The 24521-nt window shown below is 37.6% G+C and overlaps 2 protein-coding genes across 2 annotated transcripts in view; both read right to left on the bottom strand.

Annotated features, from left to right (window-relative positions):
• cratb (carnitine O-acetyltransferase b) overlaps positions 1 to 12698 on the bottom strand; it is a 38709-nt gene extending 26011 nt beyond the window's left edge. The window contains exons 1-5 of the mRNA XM_061982805.2: positions 11965 to 12698; positions 11411 to 11635; positions 6619 to 6737; positions 5027 to 5080; positions 4151 to 4316 (exon numbers count right to left, since the gene is read on the bottom strand). Coding sequence (XP_061838789.1) covers positions 4151 to 4316; positions 5027 to 5080; positions 6619 to 6737; positions 11411 to 11635; positions 11965 to 12015 — 615 coding nt within the window. The 5' untranslated portion in view covers positions 12016 to 12698. The remainder of the gene's footprint in view (positions 1 to 4150; positions 4317 to 5026; positions 5081 to 6618; positions 6738 to 11410; positions 11636 to 11964) is intronic.
• Positions 12699 to 18136: 5438 nt separating this feature from the next.
• The window catches only part of LOC133621024 (uncharacterized), a 32823-nt gene continuing 26438 nt past the window's right edge, over positions 18137 to 24521 (bottom strand). The window contains exon 3 of the mRNA XM_061982804.1: positions 18137 to 20321. Within this exon, the coding sequence (XP_061838788.1) occupies positions 20269 to 20321 (53 nt within the window). The 3' untranslated portion in view covers positions 18137 to 20268. The remainder of the gene's footprint in view (positions 20322 to 24521) is intronic.

Here is a 24521-nt window from a genome sequence, read left to right on the forward strand (position 1 = left end):
AAAAAAGCAAAAACAAGATAAAAGTCTATTTAGGTAGCCAACGACGACATCTTTTATGTTTGACTTGCAGAACAAATGTTGTATTCAAACACATGGGGGCATGTAAAGATGTGATCGCATCGACAGTTAATTTAATTTTAATGTAAAAAAAAAAAAAAAAAATCAAACACCACTCCTTGGATTAATACTTATCATACTTTGTCAGAGATTCTTGGTGTTTAGTTATGTTCTTTAAGACTTCAAATATTCTTTATTGTTTTGTTGTAAATTCATGTTCAAGTTCATGTTCACCTGGATATACATTTTTTTTTTTTTTTACATGTTAACTTATTTATTTAATTATGTTTTTAATAAAAGAAATAAACAGCGATGCTCGCGTGGTAAAAGTGCAAATTCAATGTTATGTGCATTTATAAATTGGTTGGAAAAATCCTTAATCAAGAGATTATTTGATTACTAAAATAATTAATAGCTGCAGCCCAAAACCATAATAATACATAGTTATTAAATAATTATTAGAGCATCGACTGGGGGTTAAAACCTGGTGTATACTATCGCGTCATGTAGCTTGTGTCCCTTCTGACGGAGTCTTGTTTGATTTATACTTCATCTGTGGGGGGTTACTGGATCTGTTTGCAGCTGAGTGTGAAGCGACTGGGATGAGAATCATCAGCACCTCCAAGTGCGAGGCCATGGTTCTCGGCCAGAAAAGGGTGGCGTGCCATCTCTGGGTCGGGGAGGAGATCCTGCCCCAAGTGGAGGAGGTCAAGAGTGAGTGAAGAGTGGATCGTGAGATCGACAGGCGAATCGGTGCGGCGTCCGCAGTGATGCGAACCCTGCATCGATCCGTCGTGATGAAAATGGAACTAAGCTGGAAGGCAAAGCTCTCAATTTACCGGTTGATCTACATTCCTTTCCTCACCTATGGTCATGAGCTTTGGGTTATGACCGAAAGGACAAGATCACAGGTCAAAGAGAAAGGGTGAGAAGCTCTGTCATTTGAGAGGAGCTCAAAGTAAAGCCGCTGCTCCTCCACATCCAGAGGAGCCAGATAAGGTGGCCACCGAACGCCTCCCACTGGGGTAGGTGTTTAGGGCCGACCAACAGGAGACCCCGGGGAAGATCCAGGACACGGTGGAGAGTCTATGTCTCTTGGCTGGCCTGGGAACGCCTCGGTATCCCCCGGGAAGAGCTGGACAAAGTAGCTGGGGGGAAGAAAGTCTGGGCTTCTCTGCTTAGGCTGCTGCCCACACGACCTAACTTTGGCTTCGCGGAAGAAGATGGATGGATGGATGTGGGGTATGGTGCCAGACTTGTAATTCTCTTCCGAAACAATAATATCTAGTCAGCTGTCGTTGACTAGATACTGTGTTTACTGTGATACTGGCTTCCCTTCACTGGCTACCAGTTACTTTTATAGTCCATTTTAAAATTGTACTTATTGTTTTTAAATGCCGACACCAAGAAGCCCCGCCCTATCTTATTGAGCTGCTGCAGCCTTATTGTCCCAGCAGGACTTTGAAGTCTTCAGAACAGCCCCTCCTCGCTGTCCCAAAAACTAGGCTAAAAACGGGGGGAGATAGAGCCTTCTGAGTGGAAGGGCCCAGACTATGGAACAACCTTCCACTATCTATTAGGTCCTCACAGTCTCTGAGCCAATTTAAATCCAGGCTAAAAACATATTGGCGTTCAAATTCAGTTAGACAGGATATCTTGTTTGTTTTTATTTCTTGGTTGTTCTTATTTTTTGTTTTATCCTTATTTATTACATTTTAGTATTTTAGGTGATATATTCTGTACTTCTTTGAAGGTATATTTTGCTACTGTATTTTATTCATCCTTCCGTGTGAATGTGACACTATGTGCCCTTTTTCTTATGTCTGTAAAGCACTTTGGCCAACTGGGGTTGTTTTTTTAAATGTGCTATATAAATAAATAAACTGAACTGAACTGAGCTGTTTTCTTCTTGTGAAGAGTGACGACAGATGACAACCATGTAGACATCATTGTCTACACTGGAACTAATCATTCAGAATCATCAGTTTAATATTAATGGATGTTTTACTTATAAACCAGAGGAAAATACCTTCGCGAAGATTGACCGTGCAACTTCCGAACGAGTCGCGGCAGAGGACGCTATTATTATTTGTAACGCTATTTGGCCGTTTGGGACATGGGACAAGAGAGAGCTATCATGTTAATAAAAGTGTTAAATAACTATTTTAGTAAAGGACAAGCTGGTGTTAATCTGTATGGTCATGTCCAGAGTTCACAAATGTTTGTAAATATACCGTGCCTGAAAGATTATTGACGTAGAATGACAAGTGTAGTGTGTGCACGAGAAATATTATGAGTCGGAACTGAACCTGTTGTTAGCACAAGATTGACAATAAATGTCTTTTGGACGAAACAACAACACAATAAGTTGAAAAACACACATTCAGTAATTATTTTCAGAGCGCACCGAGATATTAAGTACACTATATCAGTTGTCATGCAAATGTTTAATTGTTTAGTGTTCTTTTAATTTTTTTTTCATACAATAATTTGTGCATTTTAAGCACAAAGTCTGCTCGCCTGTGTTCAAGGACCCTCCTTGTCAAAAACTGACCAATCACAGCGCTGCATTTTGCGTCACCAGCAACGCGAACGTAGGATTTTTTACAAGAGGGTATTGCAGGGGGACGGGGAATGACGCCTACGCAAGCTACGCGATGCAAGAGTATATTCCAGGCTTTAGCCTCCCCTGTCTTTCAAAACTTGTGAGGGATCTGTTTCGAACTTTAATCAAGGGTCCTTGAATGCACCACAGTTATGGTATGTGTATAAGATGCAAAAGTAAAACTAAACCAAACTTTGTCCGATGCTGTCATTGATTTAGCATATGTTTACCTTTCTCACTTTATCCAGGTTCCTAAATGTTGGTGTGAATGTATAAATGTGAGCTGTAATGACGTTATGATGTCTGCGTTAAGTGTTTCATGCTGGGTTTGTCGCTACTGCAAGGAATTGACCATTTCTGATTTTTACCAGGGGTTGTATGTAGTGTTAAACTTTCCTAATTTGATTCAATATATATGTATTATATATATATATATATATATATATATATATATATACACACATATATATATATATATATATATATATATATATATTTTTTTTTTTTAATATATATATATATATATACGTATATATATAATATATATCTATATATATATATATATAGTATATAAATATTTATATATATATATATATATATATACACATACATACATATATATATATACACACATACATATATATATACACACATATACTGTATGTATACACACACACACACACACACACACACACACACACACACACACACACACACACACACACACACACACACACACACACACACACACACACACACACACACATATGTAAACTGTGAAAATCTGCTGTACAGAATGTGTGCACTAATACAAAACCTCACAATAATGTCTGATTGAAAGCTAAAAACGTAATGCACAGACCGCCTTAAAAAACGTAATGGAATTAAACATTTTTTTACTGAATGAGACACCTGGAATGTACATAAAAATAAAGAATGTGGGATTTACAATATTAACTATGAACGATAAAACACTGAATATTGACAACATATGAACATCACACCCCCTCTCGATCGACATATTTTAACTAATTAATTATTAATTAAGCAGAACGCAACAAAAATGCAACAAACACAGCGAAATATGAACGCAAAGGATAAAAAAACCCAGCCTACAATCTGATATATCACTAAACTTTAGAACTTTGTTGTAAAAATCTCCTTCCGCGTCTGTCCCTGACACCCGCATTTCAGGCTGTGATGTAGATTACCGTAGTAACAAGTATATAATTCAAAAGCGCAGATTCCAACCATTGAAATACTTTGTATAGTTCAATACTTACGGTCATTTGAAAACATCACTGCACATCATAATGGCAGCTACAGTTTCCATCTTAAAGATCTAAAAAAATTATTTGGGAATGTCCGGCGGGCCAGATTGAAATGCTTAACGGGCCGCATGCAGCCCCCGGACCTTTATTTGCCCAGGTCTGACCTAACATCATCATTTACAGTACAGACGAGAATAAAAAGCTCAACTCTGCTGACCTGATAGTTCCGGACAACGGTGATGTGTGTTGGTGACCGGCGGGGGGTCCCATGGTGGGCGATGTAGTCGTGCTTGGGCCCCGGGATGCGACATGAGGAGAAGAGCAGGGGGTAGAGGTCCATGCAGAGAGGCATGCCTCGCATGTACTCCACTGGCAGCTGTCCACTAACAAACCATACAAGTCGTAAAGTTAAGGCAGGTGATTAAATATATATTATTGTACATTACTTCTCTCATGAAAAATATTATGAATTGGTATGCTGTGTTTGGAGAAGCTACTGCATGAACATTGTTGTATACGTTTGCAACACTGAAATAGGATTTGCACAACTCTTAATTGCACAAGCGTGTCTGTGCAAGTCCCAGTGAGTTTGAAAAAAAAAACAAGAAACTCATTGCGTAACAATAATTTTTCGGATGTACTCCAATGTAACATATGCATGTCTGACATTAACTAATTACCATAAATACAAAATGTCACCCTGTGTATGCAATTGATGTATTGAGCAAAATGGAGAAGTTGCGCCTTCTTCACACATGTGGGTGAATATATTTAGAGATACATATGAGCTTCATACGACAAAGAAATAGCACACCATTCCAACACGGCTGCAGGTCAACACACACAAATAGCAATGAGACGGATTAAACGGGTCATTAAGGGATTACCGCAGGTTGTGTGTCGCTCGCCCACTGAGATCAGTTACCGTTTGATGAATGGTTAGGATGTTTATGAGTGGGGATCATCATCAGAATAGGGAATAAGCAGATCCTGACTGGCACTTACAGTAAACGTTCTCCACGGAACCATTAATACATGAAGTATGAATGAAGTGTGAATTAAATACTATAATAATTTCATATCAAGGACTTACTTGTCCATTTTGGCCTTAAAGTCAAGTACCGCTGCAATCAGTTTGGATGCAAACCTGAAAAAAAGAAAGTCCATCTGTATAAAAAACATCCTTTCATACTTTTTCATATTCAAGTCAAATCACTTTTTTTTAAAGAATATACTAAAATAAAAATATCTAATGCATTATTCATATTTTTAACAATTATGCCGAATCACTATTTTTTAATAATTTAAGAATACACTTAAATTAAAACATCTAATGCACTATTATTCATTTTTTTACTGTCACGTCAATCACTTTTTTCCATTTTAGAAAGAATATACCGGTACTAAAATAAATGTATCTACTGTAATATTTATATTCTACTTTTTACAGTTAAATCAAATCACTTTTCCCCCATTTTCTTTAATATTGTATTCAAATAAAAATAAAATCTGGATGTATTAATAATTGATTTTTTTTTTACTTTTAATAATACATATTAATAAAATCTAGCTGTGATTTTTTTTCAATTATTAACAAACTAAGTATCATTTTAGTTTGAATATATTTTAAAGACATCCATCCATCCATTTTCTACCGCTTATTCCCTTTGGGGCCGCGGGGGGCGCTGGAGCCTATCTCAGCTACGATCGGGCGGAAGGCGGGGTACACCCTGGACATGTCGCCACCTCATCGCAGGGCCAACACAGATAGACAGACAACATTCACACTCACATTCACACACTAGGGCCAATTTAGTGTTGCCAATCAACCTATCCCCAGGTGCATGTCTTTTAGAGGTGGGAGGAAGCCGGAGTACCCGGAGGGAACCCACACAGTCACGGGGAGAACATGCAAACTCCATGGGAAAAAATATTTGACTTGATATTAAAAAAATAAAATATCAAGTCAAATTACTTTCCCCATTTTCTTTAAGAATAAACAAAAATAAAATCTGGAGTATTAATAATGGATTATTTTTTAAACTTAAAAAAACCAACTTAATAATATTTAAATTTTAATAAAATAAGTAAAAAATGCTCTTTTGAAAAATATTTTCTTAAATAAAGTAGGGAAAAGCGATTTGACTTGATAATAAAGACAATAAAATATTAAGTCAGATCACTTTTTCCCCATTTTCTTTCGGAATATATTAAAATAAACATAAAATCTATTGTATTGTTAGAAATGTTTTCTTTTTACTCGAAGGTAAATCACTTAATCCGATTTTCTTTGAGAATACATTCGAATGCAAAAATATTATGTAATATTAATATCATTTTATTTTTTACTACTCGATCGCATCACTTTTCCCCATTTTCTCGGAGAATATATTAAAATACAGATAAATCTAGTGTATTACTAATATTATATATTTATTTTACAATTAAGTCAAATCAATTTTTTCACATTTTTTTCCGGAATATGTTTAAAAAATAAAGTCAGGTATATTAATAATAACATATCATTTTTGAGTGTCAATTCAGATAATCTTTTTCCATTTTCATAAAAAATATATTCAAACAAGATTCAAAGCAACCCAACAACATAAGAGGACTAATGATTGTCTTTTTAAATCTCCCTTCATTCCTTAAGTAAAGTAGTGTGTGCAGTGTGTGTTTACTCACAACAATTGGCTCCTCCAACCATTATAGTCCCTCCTGGGGAGGGAGATGGCCGGGTTGGAGTGCACAGGTAGAGGCAGCCGGCTCTCCAAGTAAGCCCACTGGACCCACCAGTCTGAGATCTACGGAGCACACACACACATACACACACACACACAGACGTGCAAACATGCACACACACACTGTGGTCTATTTCTTTGAACGCAGAGTTACAAGTGGAAAATTAGCTTTGTAGCTAAAACTGGAAAAAATTTAAAGTGAAAGTGAAAGTCCCAACGATAGTCACACACACATTAGGTATGGTGAAATTATCTTCTGCATTTGACCCATCCAAATGTTCACCCCCTGGGAGGTGAGGGGAGCAGTGAGCAGCAGCGGTGGCCGCGCTCGAGAATAATTTTGGTGATTTAACCTCCAATTCCAATCCTTGATGCTGAGTGCCAAGCAGGGAGGCAATGGGTCCCATTTTTATAGTCTTTGGTATGACTCGGCCAAGGTTTGAACTCACGACCTTCCAGTCTCAGGATGGACATTCTAACCACAAGGCCACTGAGGAGGTAAAATTTTAATTAAAATAATATTACATAAACATTTAAAAGACGTTTGTTACTGTGTACTGTCCCTGTTTTGAAATAAAGAAATTAAGGTAAATAGCCCTGTAATAAATGTCCATTGCAGAGGACGCTGGCTCTGAGGAGGCTACACATAATGGCGTCATAGAAATAGGTGAACAAATGCTACCTTTGTTTGGCTACTAAAGCAAAAGGTGCCCATAGTCTATTTTTGACACATAGCTCGTTTTCATCTTAATTCATAAAAATAAAATGAAACCATTACTAATTAAATCTATTTATTACACAAATTTGCTGTGTCGCAGAAATCACTAAGCTAAAATGTGGATGTTTGAAATCCATTGGATTGGTTTTAGCTAGAGATCAGTCACCGGTCAGTATCGGCCGGTTTTTGTGAAAAATGATGTGATTTTGTACTTTTAATGCGGATCACAAACATCGATCCCGTCTGGCTGACATTGGCTGATTTTTGACAAGCGGCTATCAGCTAATTATGTGTCAGCGTGGAGCAGCTGCTCAAAGCTAATAATCATCACCTCCATTACGGCAAATAAACCGCCTTTCTTAGTACCTTATGTATTATTATCAAGTATAATTGTCACTGGAGGACGAGGCTAAACATGTTACACACTGAGAGCAAGCATGCTAATAGTTAAGCTAACCGCTAAGCTAGTTTAAACAATAACTAGAAATAAGTGATTAGTAAAATTAAATAAGTGTAGATGGAACGGTGTTGTAGCAGAAAGTAAGCTACTTTTAACGGGGAACTAGATTACCGTATTTTCCGGATCATAAGGTGCACTTAAAATCCTTTTTTTTAATCAAAACTGGACAGTGCGCCTTATAACCCGGTGCGCCTAATGCACGGAATAATTATGGTTGTGCTTACCGACCTCAAATCTATTTTATTTGGTACATGGTGAAATGATAAGTGTGATCGGTAGATGGCAGTTACACACAAAAGAAACGTGTAGACTGCAATATGACTCAAGTAAACAACACCAACATTTTATATGTGTCACAGTCCCTGCAGTGTCTTGTGTGTCTGTGTCGTCTGTCTGGGTGTGGTCATGTGTGGGTGGAGTTTGGGTTCCTGGCTTCCCAGTCTGGCACACCTGGTGCTGATCAGCTTACTCACCTGCCTGCCATCAGCTAATCACCTCCACTCCACAAAAGCCCTGGCCTCCTCACACAACGCTGCCAGATCGTTTCACAGCTCTCCAAGTGGTAACGCTTCTCGCAGCATTTTGACAATATTGTTGATCTTTTGTTTGTGCCTTTGCTCCTGGTAGCTTGTTCCTCGCCTCACCATTGTTTTCCTCTGCCTCTAGTGCCGACCTCCTCTAACCCTGCCTGCCTGCCAGACACCTCCACTCCAGCCAACGACGCCTTTCCCTCCTCCCTCATCTGCCTGAATTAAACCCTTTGGACTTTTTATCTGCCTCTCTTGTCTGCTTTTGGGTCCGCCAGCTTGTTAAATCGTGACAATATGTTCCATTGAAAATATAGAACATTACACACGGCGCTCAAAAATCTATCAAAATGTTTTAGTACGACTTTGGTAAGCTATGAAGCCGCACCGCTTGATGGATTGTACTGTGCTTCAACATGCGAGTATTATTATGGTGTGTGTATAAGGTAAGACATATAATCTGGCGTTTTGTTTCGCAATATTATGCAAAAGCAACTTTTCTTACCTTATAGTACCTGCTGATCTGTATTTGAGATCTGCATAAGTCCTGAAAATTTGCACGCGTCCGCCTTTGTAGTCCGTGCCGACACCGTAGTCGATAAGTTTCTTCTTTTTCTCTATCTTCTTATGTGACATTCATCCTCTGCTGTTGCCATTTCTAATATAAAGTAGTGTAAAGTTCTTACTTATATCTGCCATGAAAGCGCTTAAACATAATGGTGTAGTGAGTTTACATTATTCACCCAAGGAACTTCCGTTATTAGAGAGTTCCAGTCAGACGGTTTTTCACAGGACACATTTCCGGCGGATGAGGAGATGCTGCTCCGTTATTGATTTAAGTAAAGTCTGAATGTCATTAAAACAGTTAGCTCCATCTTTTGACACTTCTTCCACCCCCGTCCTTGCACGCTACACCACTACAACAAAGATGACGGGGAGAAGACGCTGCTGAAGGTGAGCCACGTAAATAAGACCGCCCACAAAACGGCGCATCCTGAAGCGACTTTCAGAAAGCGGCTTGAAGATGGTCTGTAAAACATAATCTATGCAACATTTTGACCAAAGAACCACCATTACATGTTATGTAGACCACAAGGAAGTGTTTTCAATTTAGAAAAAAAAAAAAAAAAAAGTCCTATAATCCGGTGCGCCTTATATATGAAAAAAGATCGAACATAGACCATTCATCGGCAGTGCGCCCTATTATCCAGTGCACCCTATGATCCGGAAAATACGGTAATAAGAGTTTAGAAAGACATATAATATAACATAATATAACATAACAACAACTGTGGGTGTGTCAGCATTGTTGCAGTCAGTACATGACATGTAAGAGAAGGGCGGATCGAGCCGCAAATTGGTAGTGTCGATAACAAGAGTACCGTATTTTCCGCACTACAAGGCGCACCTAAAAACCTCCAATTTTCTCAAAAGCTGACAGTGCGCCTTATAATCCGGTGCGCCTTATATATGGACCAATATTGAGCCTCCAACAAACCTAAACTTCATTTTCATAAAGTTTAGGTCTCGCAACTACGGTAAACTTATTTTTCCCCCGTAGAAGAAGAAGCGCTTCTTCTTCTACAGTAAGCAGCCGCCCCCGTAGAAGAAGAAGAAGCGCGCGGTGCATGCTGGGATATATGACTGCGCGAGGCGTACCGTTTTGATTTCCATTTGTTTATGTAAAGACCCCAAAATGGCTCCTATTAAGAGACACGCTTACGACGCAGAGTTTAAACTTAAGACGATCAGTCACGCAGTAGAACACGGGAATAGAGCAGCAGCGACACTGACTCGATAAATGACGACTTCGACGAGACGGAGATGTTGGATGCCGTATCCGCCCAACTGTTTAATTCGGACACTGAAGAAGAAGAATTTGAGGGATTCGTGGATGAGGAATAACTTCATAAAGTGAGCTTTACATGTTTATATTGTGTGTTGCGTTATGTGACATTAACATTTGAGCAACGTTGAGTTATTGAGATATTGTTATTGCTCTGCACTATTTCGAGTGTTACTATATTGTGATTGCACTAACGTTTGATTTACCGTAACAGTGTCACTGTTTTTTACCTGTTTATTAAATCAGGGAAAAGTTCCCCTCCACGATGTGATATAAATGTTGCACTACATGTTATACCTTGCTGTTGTTAAAAGATAAACAAAACACCACGTGACTGACTTTACCTTGGGGAAAATAATAAAACAGCTGTTGATTAATTTTGGGAATGAACAGAGTTGTCAGAACGCTGGTTTGTAATCTATTAATAAAGTTTGACTGACCAATCTGACTGTTTTGTTGACATTCCCTTTAGCGCAGCTCCATCTAATGGATGCATAGGTGCGCCTTATAATCCGGTGCGCCTTATATATGAACATAGTTTTGAAATATGCCATTCATTGAAGGCGCGCCTTATAATCCGGTGCGCCTTATAGTGCGGAAAATACGGTATCAGTATATGATTGATACCAGAGTGAGTGGATATTTTTATACTCAAAATGTTTTTTTTTGTTGATGTTTACAAACTCAGGGAATAATTCCCTAGACAGAGGAGGACTTAAAAGATCAGCAGATAGTACTAGTTTTTGCTTTTGTTTACTTATTGTGTACGATTGAATTTGTTTTGCTTTGTAATGAAAAGAGAATAAGGAACCGGTTTAATCATTGTGTTGATTTTGTTTAACTGTATAAACACATTGAACAATTCACAGTTAATACATGTGATCATTATTGGTATCGGCCAATCTCACTCATGGATAATCAAAATCGGACCTGATCCGAACAACCCTTTGTTTGAGCAACTTTGTATCTTGAACAAAATATTTAAAAAGGCAAAAATCATTAAAGGATCTTACAATTAAAAACAATATTTGCACTGGCAAAACAAGAACTGTATTTAATTTAATCTATTGTAGTATTACCCACCCCTATTGGTAGTACATGTCACTTTTAGCGGTGAAGCAACAAATCTATCACCAAACATGTGTGACATTTCCCAGGGGGATTAAAAAAAATACAGAAACTCACCCAACTTTTGGTGTGCCGGGCTCTCCTCTCCAGGCCCCTCTGGAGCTGTGCACCCAGACCACCTGGGCGGCAAAAGTCCTGCACCATCCTGCGGGTGTGGTTGAGCTCCTCGGGGGGCAAAAGGGGCTCCAGGCCTCTCAGGTAGCCCTGCAGGGTCTGACTTAGAGGGGGCACCGGCTGTGGGCCCACAAAGTTGGACACACTCCGCTCCTGCCTGGACGTTACCTATAAAAACAGTCATAAGATCCTTAATAGGAATGTGGTATCGTGTGTATTATTGTAAATTACAGAATTGTAAAAGAAAAAATTAAAAATACAATTAATTTAAATTATTGTATTTTAAATATTTTGGGTTATTTTAAAATATTTATGTTGTATAATCATTACATACTGGAAAAAGATGGGTCAAGTTAATCATGTAGGACACAAAATAAACAGAGAAGTATGCTGTTTTGTGCACTATATAGTGCACAAAACAGCACATACACACATACACATACACACACACACACACACACACACACACACGCATGCACAACACACACGTTTCTTACACGAGTCAGCCAAGTTCTGCAGGCTCCTGGTTGAATTTTGCAGGAAATCATGTTTCTTCAAGACTCCGGTTTGTTTTGTGCACTCCTTGTCATGGATTCCTCGCACACTTCAGGCAGTGTTCAGAGCGTTAAAAAGTCAGCTGTGGGCCATCGGGGCTGCGACACGAAAGTCCTCATCGACCAACTAGAGTCCAGTTGAAGAAGTAGATCAACTCACAACAACACCCAACGTGCCACCCTCGACGTTCTTGTTCCTTCCAGAGAGCGAGCATGCAAACTCTCACGTAGTGAACTGACTCAATACAAGCACATGCGGTGACGTCACAGTGCTTCCTTCCGTATGTAAAAAAAATACTTGCAATACCGCATATTTTCATAGAGTGTCGCTGTTTCCCAAGAAGAAGGCTCCGAAAATGTTTACAAATGGCGTAGAGGCTATTTGTATTAACGTTTCGCCCTATATGAGTTCATGGCGATACAACTGCAACTACTATTAATATTGTGACATTTAAATATGTGTGTTGCCTCATTTAACGTGCGACATTAGAGTATTCAAAATCAAATAAATATGAACACGATCAAAAAATAAGAATATAACATGCTAATAAATAATTGTCCTTTCTTGCGTTATTTTATATCGGTTATACACCTGAAAAAAATATTTAGTTTGAGTTCGTTCTGTCTCTTTTATACAAACTATCATCTAATGTATCAAAGTACAGACTACCGGTAGCAGCCAACACTTTTAGTGCGTCACTCAAATATGTCCGTGTCCAACTTCTTCTTCTTCTTCTTTTGTTTTTATGGCGGTTGGCAAGCAACCTTGTGGTGTGCATTACCGCCACCTACTGTAATGGAGTGTGGATCGAGGTGGATCCCTACTCTATATTCTTTTATTTAACCCAGTATTTTTTAAATATGTGCATATTGCTTTATAACCTATGTGTTCTGAGTGCATTCCTAATATATCTTCCACTGCTAACCTAATATTCTCTTTCGCTAACTTACTTTCCAGTATTTCCCTTTCTCTATTATATTTCCTACAATGTATTAAAACATGTCCTACACTTTCTAGCTGTTGGCAAGAATCACACAGTCCTGTAGTATGTTTCCCTATCAATTTTAATGAACTATTTAGATATGTATGTCCTAATCTCATTCTAGTAATAATGTCTTCTTCCTTCCTATTTCTATTGCCTCCTCTCATTACACCTACTCTCCTCTGGACTTTGTAATATTCTCTACCTGTTGTTTCCTTATTCCAATTATCCTGCCACTTTTTATTGTGTTCCATCTTAATTATGTTCTTCACTTCCTCTTTACTGTGCTTAATCTCCATGTTTACTTCTGTTTTAGTAGTTGCTTGTTTTGCGTACTTATCCGCTAATTCGTTCCCCTCAACTCCTACATGAGCAGGAACCCAAAGAAATGTTACCACACCTCCCGCTTTATTTATTCTGTAATTTGCCTGAACTATTTCATAAACTAAATCTTGTCTTGTTTCTGATGCTATGTTTTTTATGCTCATCAATGCACTACTGGAGTCTGAGCACACGACTGCTTTTCTTGCTTTATTTTCTTCTATCCAATGAATTGCCATATAAATTGCTACCAATTCTCCCGTAAAAACCGATAACTTATCACTAATTCTTTTATTTAATACTATGTTTCCTTGTGGGATAACAGCTGCTGCTCCTACCTTATTATTTATAGTTTTTGATGCATCTGTGTACACCATGATGTTGTCTAAAAACGTTTTCTCAATCCATTGTTCTATCTGGTAACTATTTAAATTTCTATTCTTTAGTAATTGCATGTTTACATTTGGGTTTTCATACATCCACGGTCGTGTCCAACTTCCTATTGTTGCATCCCTTTTCTTTTGAAAAAAAAAAAGTATTTACAAGCCTACGTAAAGCTCTTTTTTATATAACACAAAATACTTATTCTACATTTAACAATACAACACAAACGATTTATTTGAAAAGCGACTTTCAACGGTTACGCTGTGACTTAAATACCTACCATGTCCAATATAAAAAAAGCGCAAACATTTTAAAACCAAATAATATAACACAAACATCACCTGCTAGCTTATGTTACCATAAATGGTTTAACAGAACATACAGTATATATATTTTTAAATGTATTTATTTTTCACAGTTATTTCATTTCATTTTTTATTTATCTCCTTCATTGATGTGCATCTTTGATCAATAGACAATTAAACCTCAGCAACTAAACACACCTTTACACACCAATGCCTGAGAAGGAACAGGATGAAGAAAATCTTATATTTGCCTGCCCCCTTCAACATAATACATAGTTTTACTTAATAGATAGCATACAAACCTATCCATCCATCCATTTCCTACCGCTTGTCCCTTTTGGGGTCGCGGGGGGGTGCTGGAGCCTATCTCAGCTGCATTCGGGCGGAAGGCGGGGTACACCCTGGAAAATACATCCAAATATAATGAAAATAAACAAAAAACACACAAAAAAACACAAAGTGCAAAACTTCATGAAGTACAAACCGAACAAAAAAAAGTAATATACACCACACGGGATGATACAAAACAAATACAAAACAAGACAAAAAAATAAGTACAATAATAAATATAAAGCAAAAATGTAAACACGTATGGCTGTCCATATGATCTTATTGTTCTGTCTTTATATATTTTTTTCAACTGGAATATGTTTTTACAGTCTTTTATCTCATTGTAAAGAGAATTCCATAGTTTAACCCCCACCACTTATATACACATTTGTTTTAAAGTTGTCCTTGAATACTGATGTTGGAAATGACCTTTTCTTCTATGCTCTTCACTCTCAGAAGTGATGACAAACATTTTTTTGTAAATTTGCTGGTAATGTTTTACTTTTAGCCTTAAACATAACACATAATGTCTGTAACTTTACTAACTCCTGTAGTTTCAATAAACCAGAATTAATAAATAATATGTTAGTGTGTTCTCGATAATCTACTTTATGAATGATCCTTATAGCTCTTTTCTGTTTTTGATACAATGCCTTTATGTTACTCTTATGTGTTCCCCCACAGTTTCACACAGTAGCTGATATATGGCAATATAAGTGCACAATACAATATACGCATTGCCCTATAATCTAACACATATTTTACCTTATTTAATATAAAAATACTCTTAGACATCTTTTTCCGTACATGTGCAATATGAGATTTCCATGTCAGACCGTCATCCAGTATCACTCCTAAAAATCTAAGTTCAGAAACCCTTTCTAAATCAATTCCATCTATTGACAGTTTGATCGTTTCCTCCCTTTTCCTCTTACAAAAAATCATAAACTTTGTTTTTTTTACATTTAGTGATAATCTATTGACATCAAACCATCTCTTAAGTTTAATCATTTCCTGTTCAATAATGTTTGATAACGCTTTTAAGTCATATGCTGAACTGTAAAAGTTGGTGTCGTCCGCAAATAATACAAATTTCAATAACTTTGATACCTCACATTTATCATTAATATATAAAATAAACAATTTTGGTCCCAAAACCAAACCTTGTGGAATTCCACATTCAATCCTCGTTTGTTCAGATGTATTACCCACAAAATCCACAAACTCTTGTCTATTATCTAAATAACTTCTTAGCCAGTCTAAAACTACTCCTCTCACACCAAATGAATGCAACTTCGACAATAATATAGAATGATCATAGTGTCAAATGCTTTTTTAAGATCGATAAACACCCTTATAGTGTATTTCTTATTATCAGTTAATTGAATAAAAAAATGCTTGTTGGCCTGAGGAATTTATTTGGCTTTCAGGGTTGTCATGTTGTTGTTACGATAGATTATACATTCCATGACAACTAATGATTGCGTTGCGAGCCAAATCTCTATCATTACCTAGCAACACACAAAGCTAATGTGTGTGTATGTGTATACGTACGGTCAGTGATGGGCAGTAACAAGCTACATGTAGCTCAGATAGGTAGCTAACTACATTTTCCAGTAGCTTGGTAGTTTAGCTACTTTTTTTGCGAGTAGCTTTTCCTGTCGCTTTGCTACTTTCAAACCCATGTAACGAGGTAGCTTATATCAAAGCTACAAGCTACAAAGAGAGAAAATGAACTGCAAATCCAGGCCCCAAAAATATGGAGAAAATACAATGACCTGGATAAATGAGAACATCATACATACGGAGAACATCCATTATGATTGATTGGTGTTCAAACGATGAGTCACAATTGGCTAAGAGTCGGAGACAGAGGGACGCTTCAAGCTGACCACTCAAAAAAAAAAGAAACATACTTCTTCTTCTTTTCGTGACAGTTTCTCATTTCTTTACAGTCTTTTGCATTGTCGTTGAACTCTGCGAGATCTTTTAAGCTGCACTGTTTGGGTAGCAGAGGACAGACAAGGCAGTGCTGCATCGTGTGGTCCTCTTCTCCGCATTCGCAGGTGGTGGGGCCGGTTTTGTAGCCCCATCTGGCCTTAGCAGCGTTTGATCGCCCTGTTCCTGTTCTCAGGCGGTTTAGTGTCTTCCACTAGACCCATGGTGTTTCTGACCCGGGGGGCAGGTCTTCAGAAGGGGGGATTCCCATGTCAAAGTACAACTTCAGCACAATTGATAATAACTATAGCAACAGCCTTTAAGCATAAGAGTTGTGTGATAACTTATAATTATTCTAACATTTATCACTATATATTATATACTGTATATATAATATATAAAGAGTACATTCATATGTACATTTATATTTTATATTGTACTACTAAGGTACATTTTTTGTCTACGAGCTGCATTATCCTTTCCATCCTTACTCTTTCCATCCTTTGTAACTGAGCTACTGTGTGGAACAAAAGTCTAAGATGATGTAAGTGAAACAATTGTATCTACAATATAATGCAGAAAATATTTGTGGGAACAGGCATGGAGTGTGTTGATGACATCACAATCGCTCATTTATGATTGGCCAAACTGAGAACTTTACGACCATGTCTTCTAATAGTCCAAAAAAGTTACTTATTTTTCTCAAACTGTCCACGTATTGAAAATTACATTTTTTTTTTAGATAAATGCAACGGGTACACAAAAGTGTTCTAAGAAGCATTTTTCTGTCTTTGCAACAATAATGTGATCAAATGTAGCATGATTCTGGTACTGTATGCCGATGGTCTTCAACAGGGGGTCCGCAGAGGTACTGCAATCGGGGTCATGAAATTTGTGGTTGATTTGGACTTAAAACAAAATATTTCTTTATATTCCCCCCGCAATCTGTCCACAAATTTAAATGTCTTTAAATACACCTTAACTTTGAGCCAACACACTGTAGTGTAGTTCAGCGGTTCTCAAACTTTTTTCACCAAGTACCACCTCAGAAAACTCGTGGCTCTCCAAGTACCACCATAATGACCAACATGACAATACAGTAGCTTAGTAGGCCTAAGCAGTCATTAAAAGCAAAGCAGAGGTTGTTATTTTGGCCACTGTAACATTACACACTGTTTGAGCAATAACACTATATTTGAATATTGGAAAATAAAACACTGTACTTAAATAATGAATCAAATCTTTGGCATAATACTGAATGAGGCCCACGGTCAGGTTCAAACACTGATGACATATATTAAACAAGACAAGAAGCAAGGAATTAAACAGAGACAGAATTAAATTTGGCTCAATTGAGGAGAGGCGTCTGGACTGTACTCTTTGTACAGTCTCACCAGGCTCTGGCGAAAGATTGTACGCCTCCTCTTTTATTTGGACTTTCCCTGATTACATGGCAACAGCTGTTTCTAAGGTACGGGGGTCGTAAACAGCCATCGCCTTTGATTACAGACAGTTCAAAGAAAAAGGTCCCTGGAGGGGAGTCAGGTCTTGCTTCCTCTTTGCTTTGTAGATCTCGGGTCAAGACAATATCTTTCTGTTGATTACAATATATGAAAGAAACAGAACACCTTCATGTTGCTTCCCATCCTACACAGTGGAGTTTTACAAGCCTTCTTCTTGGTAGGATCAAAGACAGCTTTTGTCCTCTCGCCGGGAACTCATAGCAACACAGAGTTTTGTGATAACTTAGATACAATTATTTTGACACCCACATTTCACTAGTTTTTCCCACCCTTATTAGCAAAAAAAAGCACACACAAAAACAAAGATTTTCTTTAACATTTATTCAATTTTTTCTCTTTGAAGCCAGCTTCTTCAAAAATTCATAAAGACATAATTCATAGAGACTTTATTTGTTACAACTTACCATGTTTGTGTCAATTAAAATACAGTCTAACAGCGGTTGTATATTTATAAAGCACACATTTTCCTGTCCAGCTTTTGCTACTTCTACATGAACAGAAAAGGTCACATAGCAGACTGAAACCATTTTCCCCCCTAAACCTAAAATGTCTGCTTGAAGGGATCTTCACATCGTCGGTACAAGTCAAGTTCATACCCCAGGCACAAAGATGACATAAAAATGTACTGAAGTCAAAAATCTGTTTTCCACAGTATAGCGCTTGTCCTCCTTACGGTTGAGCTGGAGCTTATCCCAGCTTGGGTACACCATGGACTGGTCACCAGCCAATCACAGGGCACATAGACAAACATTTCCCATCACATTCACACCTATGGACAATTTACATCAGGGGTGTGCAGGGGCCAATTTGGTCCATTTTGTACAAAATTTAAAACCAGTGAAGTTGGCACCTTGTGTAAATCGTAGATAAGAACCGAATACAATGATTTGCAAATCCTTTTCAACTTATATTCAATTGAATGCACTGCAAAGACAAGATATTTAACGGTCAAACTGACAAACTTTGTTATTTTTTGCAAATATTAGCTCATTTGGAATTTGATGCCTGCAACAGGCTTCAAAAAAGCTGGCACGTGTCAAAAAAGACAGACAAAGTTGAGGAATGCTCATCAAACACTTATTTGAAACATCCCACAGGTGAACAGGCTAATTGGGAACAAGTGGGTGCCATGATTGGGTATAAAAGCAGCTTCCATGAAATGCTCAGTCATTCACAAACAAGGATGGAGCGAGGGTCACCACTTTGTGAACAAATGTGTGAGAAAATTGTTGAACAGTTTAAGAACAACGTTTCTCAACGAGCTATTGCAAGGAATTTTGGGATTCCACCATCTACAGTCCGTAATGTCATCAAAAGGTTCAGAGAATCTGGAGAAATCACTGCACGTAACATTGAATTCCCGTGACCTTGGATCCCTCAGGCGGTACTGCTTCAAAAACCGACATCAGGATGTAAAGGATATCACCACATGGGCTCAGGAACACTTCAGAAAACCACTGTCAGTAACTACATTTTGTCGCTACATCTGTAAATGCAAGTTAAAACTCTACTATGCAAAGCGAAAGCCATTTATCAACAACACCCAGAAACGGCGCCGGCTTCGCTGGGCCCGAGCTCATCTAAGATGGACTGATGCAAAGTGGAAAAGTGTTCCGTGGTCTGACGAGTCCACATTTCAAATTGTTTTTGGAAACTGTGGACGTCGTGTCCTCCGGACCAAAGAAGAAAAGAACCATCCGGACTGTTATAAGCGCAAAGTTCAAAAGCCAGCATCTGTGATGGTATGGGGGTGTATTAGTGCCCAAGACATGGGTAACTTACACATCTGTGAAGGCACCATTAATGCTGAAAGGTACATACAGGTTTTGGAGCAACCATCGTTGCCATCCAAGCAACGTGTTTTTCATGGACGCCCCCCTGAGTGTTGTTAAAAGGAAAGGCCATGTAACACAGTGGTAAAAATGCCCGTGCCAACTTTTTTGCAATGTGTTGCTGCCATTAAATTCTAAGTTAATGATTATTTGCAAAAAAAAAAAAATGTTCTCAGTTCGAACATTAAATGTCTTGTCTTTGCAGTCTATTCAAATGAATATAAGTTGAAAAGGATTTGCAAATCATTTTATTCTGTTTTTATTTACCATTTACACAACATGCCAAATTCACTGGTTTTGGGGTTTGTACATTACAGATGCTAAAACTATCCGAACAAAACATACACTTTTCAGCTTTGTGTTACGGGTGACAAAGCAAATCAAGCAAGTTGGCTAAGCAATAAGCCACTGCGCTACCCTATCAAATATGGTATCTCATGAAAATACATTGCATAGACAAGTGATCGTTTACTGCTCTCATGACGCGTGATACAGTCTGATAATAAAACTAAATATAAACATAACAATAAATTGTGTACATTTCACACTCCCCCTTACACTGTTGCTATGACAAACACAACACAGAGATTGTGATTACCTTTCAAAACAGCTAAAAAAAAACCTGATTGCGTCACACAGGAATTTTGGCGAGGCGAGTGCCGTCTACCGGAGGGCGAGACTCATCTGGAAAACAGAGGAGGTGGAGATGGAAGGTGAATAACAGGAGGCTGAAAGTAATTGATAATTATCATACTTAATATTTGGGCCATTCCACCGAATCGAGGTCATTTAGACATTTACAAAATGGATAAATGCATGATAAAATGATTTGTAAAATATACTTTTCGATTAAGCAAAGTGTCCGGCATATTTGAGTTGAGTTGAGTTGAGTTGAGTTTGTGTTTGTTTCAAACATGCATGCATCCAGTTTCATGATACATCCAGTTTCTCTATTCAACATGTTCGAAAAAGAGTAGGAAGAAGCAGAGCTTATTTAATCCTACCCCTTTTCCTTTACAGAGCAGTTGCTAAAACTTTTTTTCAATTCCTGCTCTTAATTTATTCACAATATACTCCATAAGTGATAACATTAAAAATAAATAATAATGAGTGAAGTAAGTTATATTTCATATGGTGAGATTATCTAGAAAATGAATGGATGGATTAAATAAATTCAGAATGTTTATCAAGGTTCTTCTTCTTTGTACTTTGTAAACACTTTAAGTTTGAAGAGTTTCTTGAAGTGGATCATATTAGTACATTACTTAATCAATTCCATAAGTTAATTCCACATACTGATATACTGAAGGTCTTAAGTGTTGTACATGCGTACAAATGTTTTAAATTACATTTTTCTCTAAGATTATATTTCTCCCTCTAAGATTATATTCCTCCTATATTTTTGATCTGGTTGCATATTTGATGAATACCATTTTTAAAGATTCACTTAAACTACAGCAGCACTAAAATTAGACTCTTACCAACAACGTTCCCTCTAAGGTGTGCGCCTGTGCAATTGCGCACTGCTCAAGCGTCCTCTGCGCACGGCAAATCTATGCCACGCACAAAATCAAATAAAAAAATAAGCGCATAACAATTTTCGACACGACACGGACACGACAGAGAAAACAGTTTTCGTCATCATTGTTCAAATATTGTAACGTCTGTCGAGACGCTTTGAGGACATTGATCACTTTACTGAGCAAAACTCTTTATTGTCGGCCATAAACACGTCACCAAAACATTAGTAAAAAAAAAGATATTTAGCAAAACTGGTCATTTTCTGCAGTACAAACCAGACCAAAACCAACTTTGTTATATCAACAGCAGCCGCTCGCTCTTTCTCACTTGCGCCAACACATGCACATATGGCACTTAGCCAGTGATGCGTTTACAGCCACACAAAAAGTCGGACAACTCCAACACCACACAGAAAGTGTCATTCCAGGTCGTTACACTATGATTTACCAATCAAATGTGTGCTTATTCTAGTGTTATTTATTAGGAATCTTAATTTATAAATATTAATCATGAAATGCTGTTAGTATATTATATAAATACTAATAAAAATATACTTTTTATAAACAGGAAGTTGCAGGAATGTACACATGATCCCCTGCTTACATCTCATTGTGCAACATGTGAATGTTTTAATGGAAACTAAATGCAATGTCTGAAAGGGGTACAAATTATTTCCAAAGCAGGACATACACCCAGACAAACAATATAAGTACACAGTTCAGGAAAAACAATATTTTTTGTTATTGTCATTGTAAGTGGGCCTAAGCACTTATATTAGAAAATAACCTCATGGAAATGACTGCTGTCATTTGATTATAATAATAAGAGAATGTTGTCTGTCTATCTGTGTTGGCCCTGCGATGAGGTGGGGACTTGTCCAGGGTGTACACCGCCTTCCGCCCGAATGCAGCTGAGATAGGCTTCAGCACCCCCCGCGACCCGAAAGGGACAAACGGTAGAAAATGGATGGATGGATGGAGATTGAACTTGTTATTTAGTCAGGTTTGGGACAGGTGTGCTGCCGGTGTAGCCACAGTGTCCACGTCTGATGTTGCTCACATGGGCTCCACTGAATGCTCAGGGAGTTTTTGCGTTTGCTCACACACATGAAAAATTAGAGGGAACATTGCTTACTAATAAACATAAAGCGGTACCTCAACTTAAAAGTGTTTTGAAATAAGAACTGCCTGTGGGCTAATTGTTGTGTTTTAAGTTGCAAGCAAACATTTGAGTTACAAGCATCCCCGCCAGTGAACCCCGTGAAATCCGCCCGAAACATCTGATCTGGCTTGCATGAGCTTAAAGCTGGAGATAGCCATAACTGTATATAATACATCATTCATTGAATTAAAAAAAAAGAAATAATCAAAAACATGATTGACTGTGGCGAAGCAATTCGAGCGTTTTACTGCTTGTCTGCATCATGCTGAAGCAGAATGAATATAACGCCAGCCAAGGATGTTAAAATAATATCTATACGGCGGATATTTATCCATGAAAAGAATGGAGAAGCTGCTTATGGTGTGTTTGACGGAGAAGCAGCTGCAAGGAGATACCGTAGAAGTCCACTCTCCAAGGTAAATGCTGAACATTATTATTACATTACTTGATAATCTAATGTAGTTGTTTATAGTACATTCTATTGTATTCATTTTATACAATATTTCTTATCTAAAATAGTGTTTTTCTTTTTAAAAGGCATGTTACATTTTTTTTTAAATTCTGTTTTGGGAGGTCCAAGCACCAATTAAATGGATTCATCATTGATTCATCACTTCAATGGGAGACGTTGATTTGAGAAACAACTGTTTTGAGTCAAGAGCTCCGTCACATAACAAATTAAGTCGAGGTACTTCGGTTACTTAAAATCTTTAGAAATTTTATAGTTTTTACATATTTGTGTTACTCATTATACAAACTATTCTTTACTTATACAAACTATTCTTTTAAAATTCACATTTTAGTCATGTCGCTGGGTTTTTACTCAGTCCTGTTACACTAACCCGCGGCTCTCTTTAGTGCTGCCCTAGTGTCATCTGGAGCATTTTTTAAAAAAGATTGAAAATGGAAAAGATGGGAGAAAAATAATTTTTTTATTTTAGTATGTTTTTTGTTTGAGGACAAACATGACACAAACCTTCCCAATTGTTAGAAAACCCACTTTTTAATATTTTTGTGTGTATGCTTCACTGATGAGAGTATTTGGTGAACATCGTTGTGTCCTACTAATTTCAGCGGTTCTTGAACTCACCATAGTGTGGACTGTGACGCAACAGTTTGTTTACATGTAAAATCTTCCACTCCTTCTCTTTCTCATTTTGTCCACCAAAAGTTCCATGCTGTGCGTGAATGCACAAAGGTGAGCTTTGTTGATGTTATTGACTTGTTGGAGTGCTAATCAGGCATATTTGGTCAGTGCATGACTGCAAGCTAATCAATGCTAACACGCTAGTTAGGCTAGCTGTATGTACATATTGCATCATTATGCCTCATTTGTAGGTATATTTGAGCTCATTTAATATACTTTACTTTTATCCTCTTTGTATATAATTTAGTTTTGCATGTCTCATATGACACATTATCTGTATGTAATATTGGCTGCATTTCAGATAGTGGTTTGTGTGCCATGTTGTTCCAGACCACAGCAAACATTACCTAGCTTGCCAAAGATTATAATAAATCCACACATCTATACAGTACCTTTGGCCATTAAAAGCCAGTAATTTCCAGGAGTTATCTCACCTTCTGAGGTTATCTCACCTTCTCACTTTCTAATGTTGTAAAAATGTGTAGAATAAATATTACATTTCAACATTTCTGTCAACGAAGATTTGCTTCATTCTGCGACACATAGTCATTTTGATAGTAGGCTATTATAGCTAATATAGACACTTACGTCATGTGTTGCCTTCATTATACCACTTATGTAAGGCTTTTCATTTTTTGCGGTTCCAGACAGATTAGTTTTTTTTGCATTTTTGGTCCAATATGGCTCTTTCAAGGTTTTGGGTTGCTGACCCCTGCACTAACCATTACGTACGACCTCTGTAAAATGCAGAATATTCCAGAACTCACATGGTCCACGGGCAGTTGCATCGTTCACATCTTTTCAGGCCTTGGTAAGGCCAAAAGTCATTTCACTTACTTATTTTTTTGTGAAGTTGATGACATTTCAAGTATTACTGTTTAAAACCTCAGTACAGTCTTGCTGTGAGGTAAGGGCGTCCCGATCCGATATTGATATTAAACATTGATCCAATAAGTACCGAATTATACCAGCTTGCATCTAAAATCTACGATATAAAACCTGATGCAAGTTAACATCTAAATGTCCTCCAACAAGAACACAAGGTTGGTATTTTC

This window comes from Nerophis lumbriciformis, linkage group LG21 (assembly GCF_033978685.3).
Source record: "Nerophis lumbriciformis linkage group LG21, RoL_Nlum_v2.1, whole genome shotgun sequence".
Lineage (NCBI taxonomy): Eukaryota > Metazoa > Chordata > Actinopteri > Syngnathiformes > Syngnathidae > Nerophis > Nerophis lumbriciformis.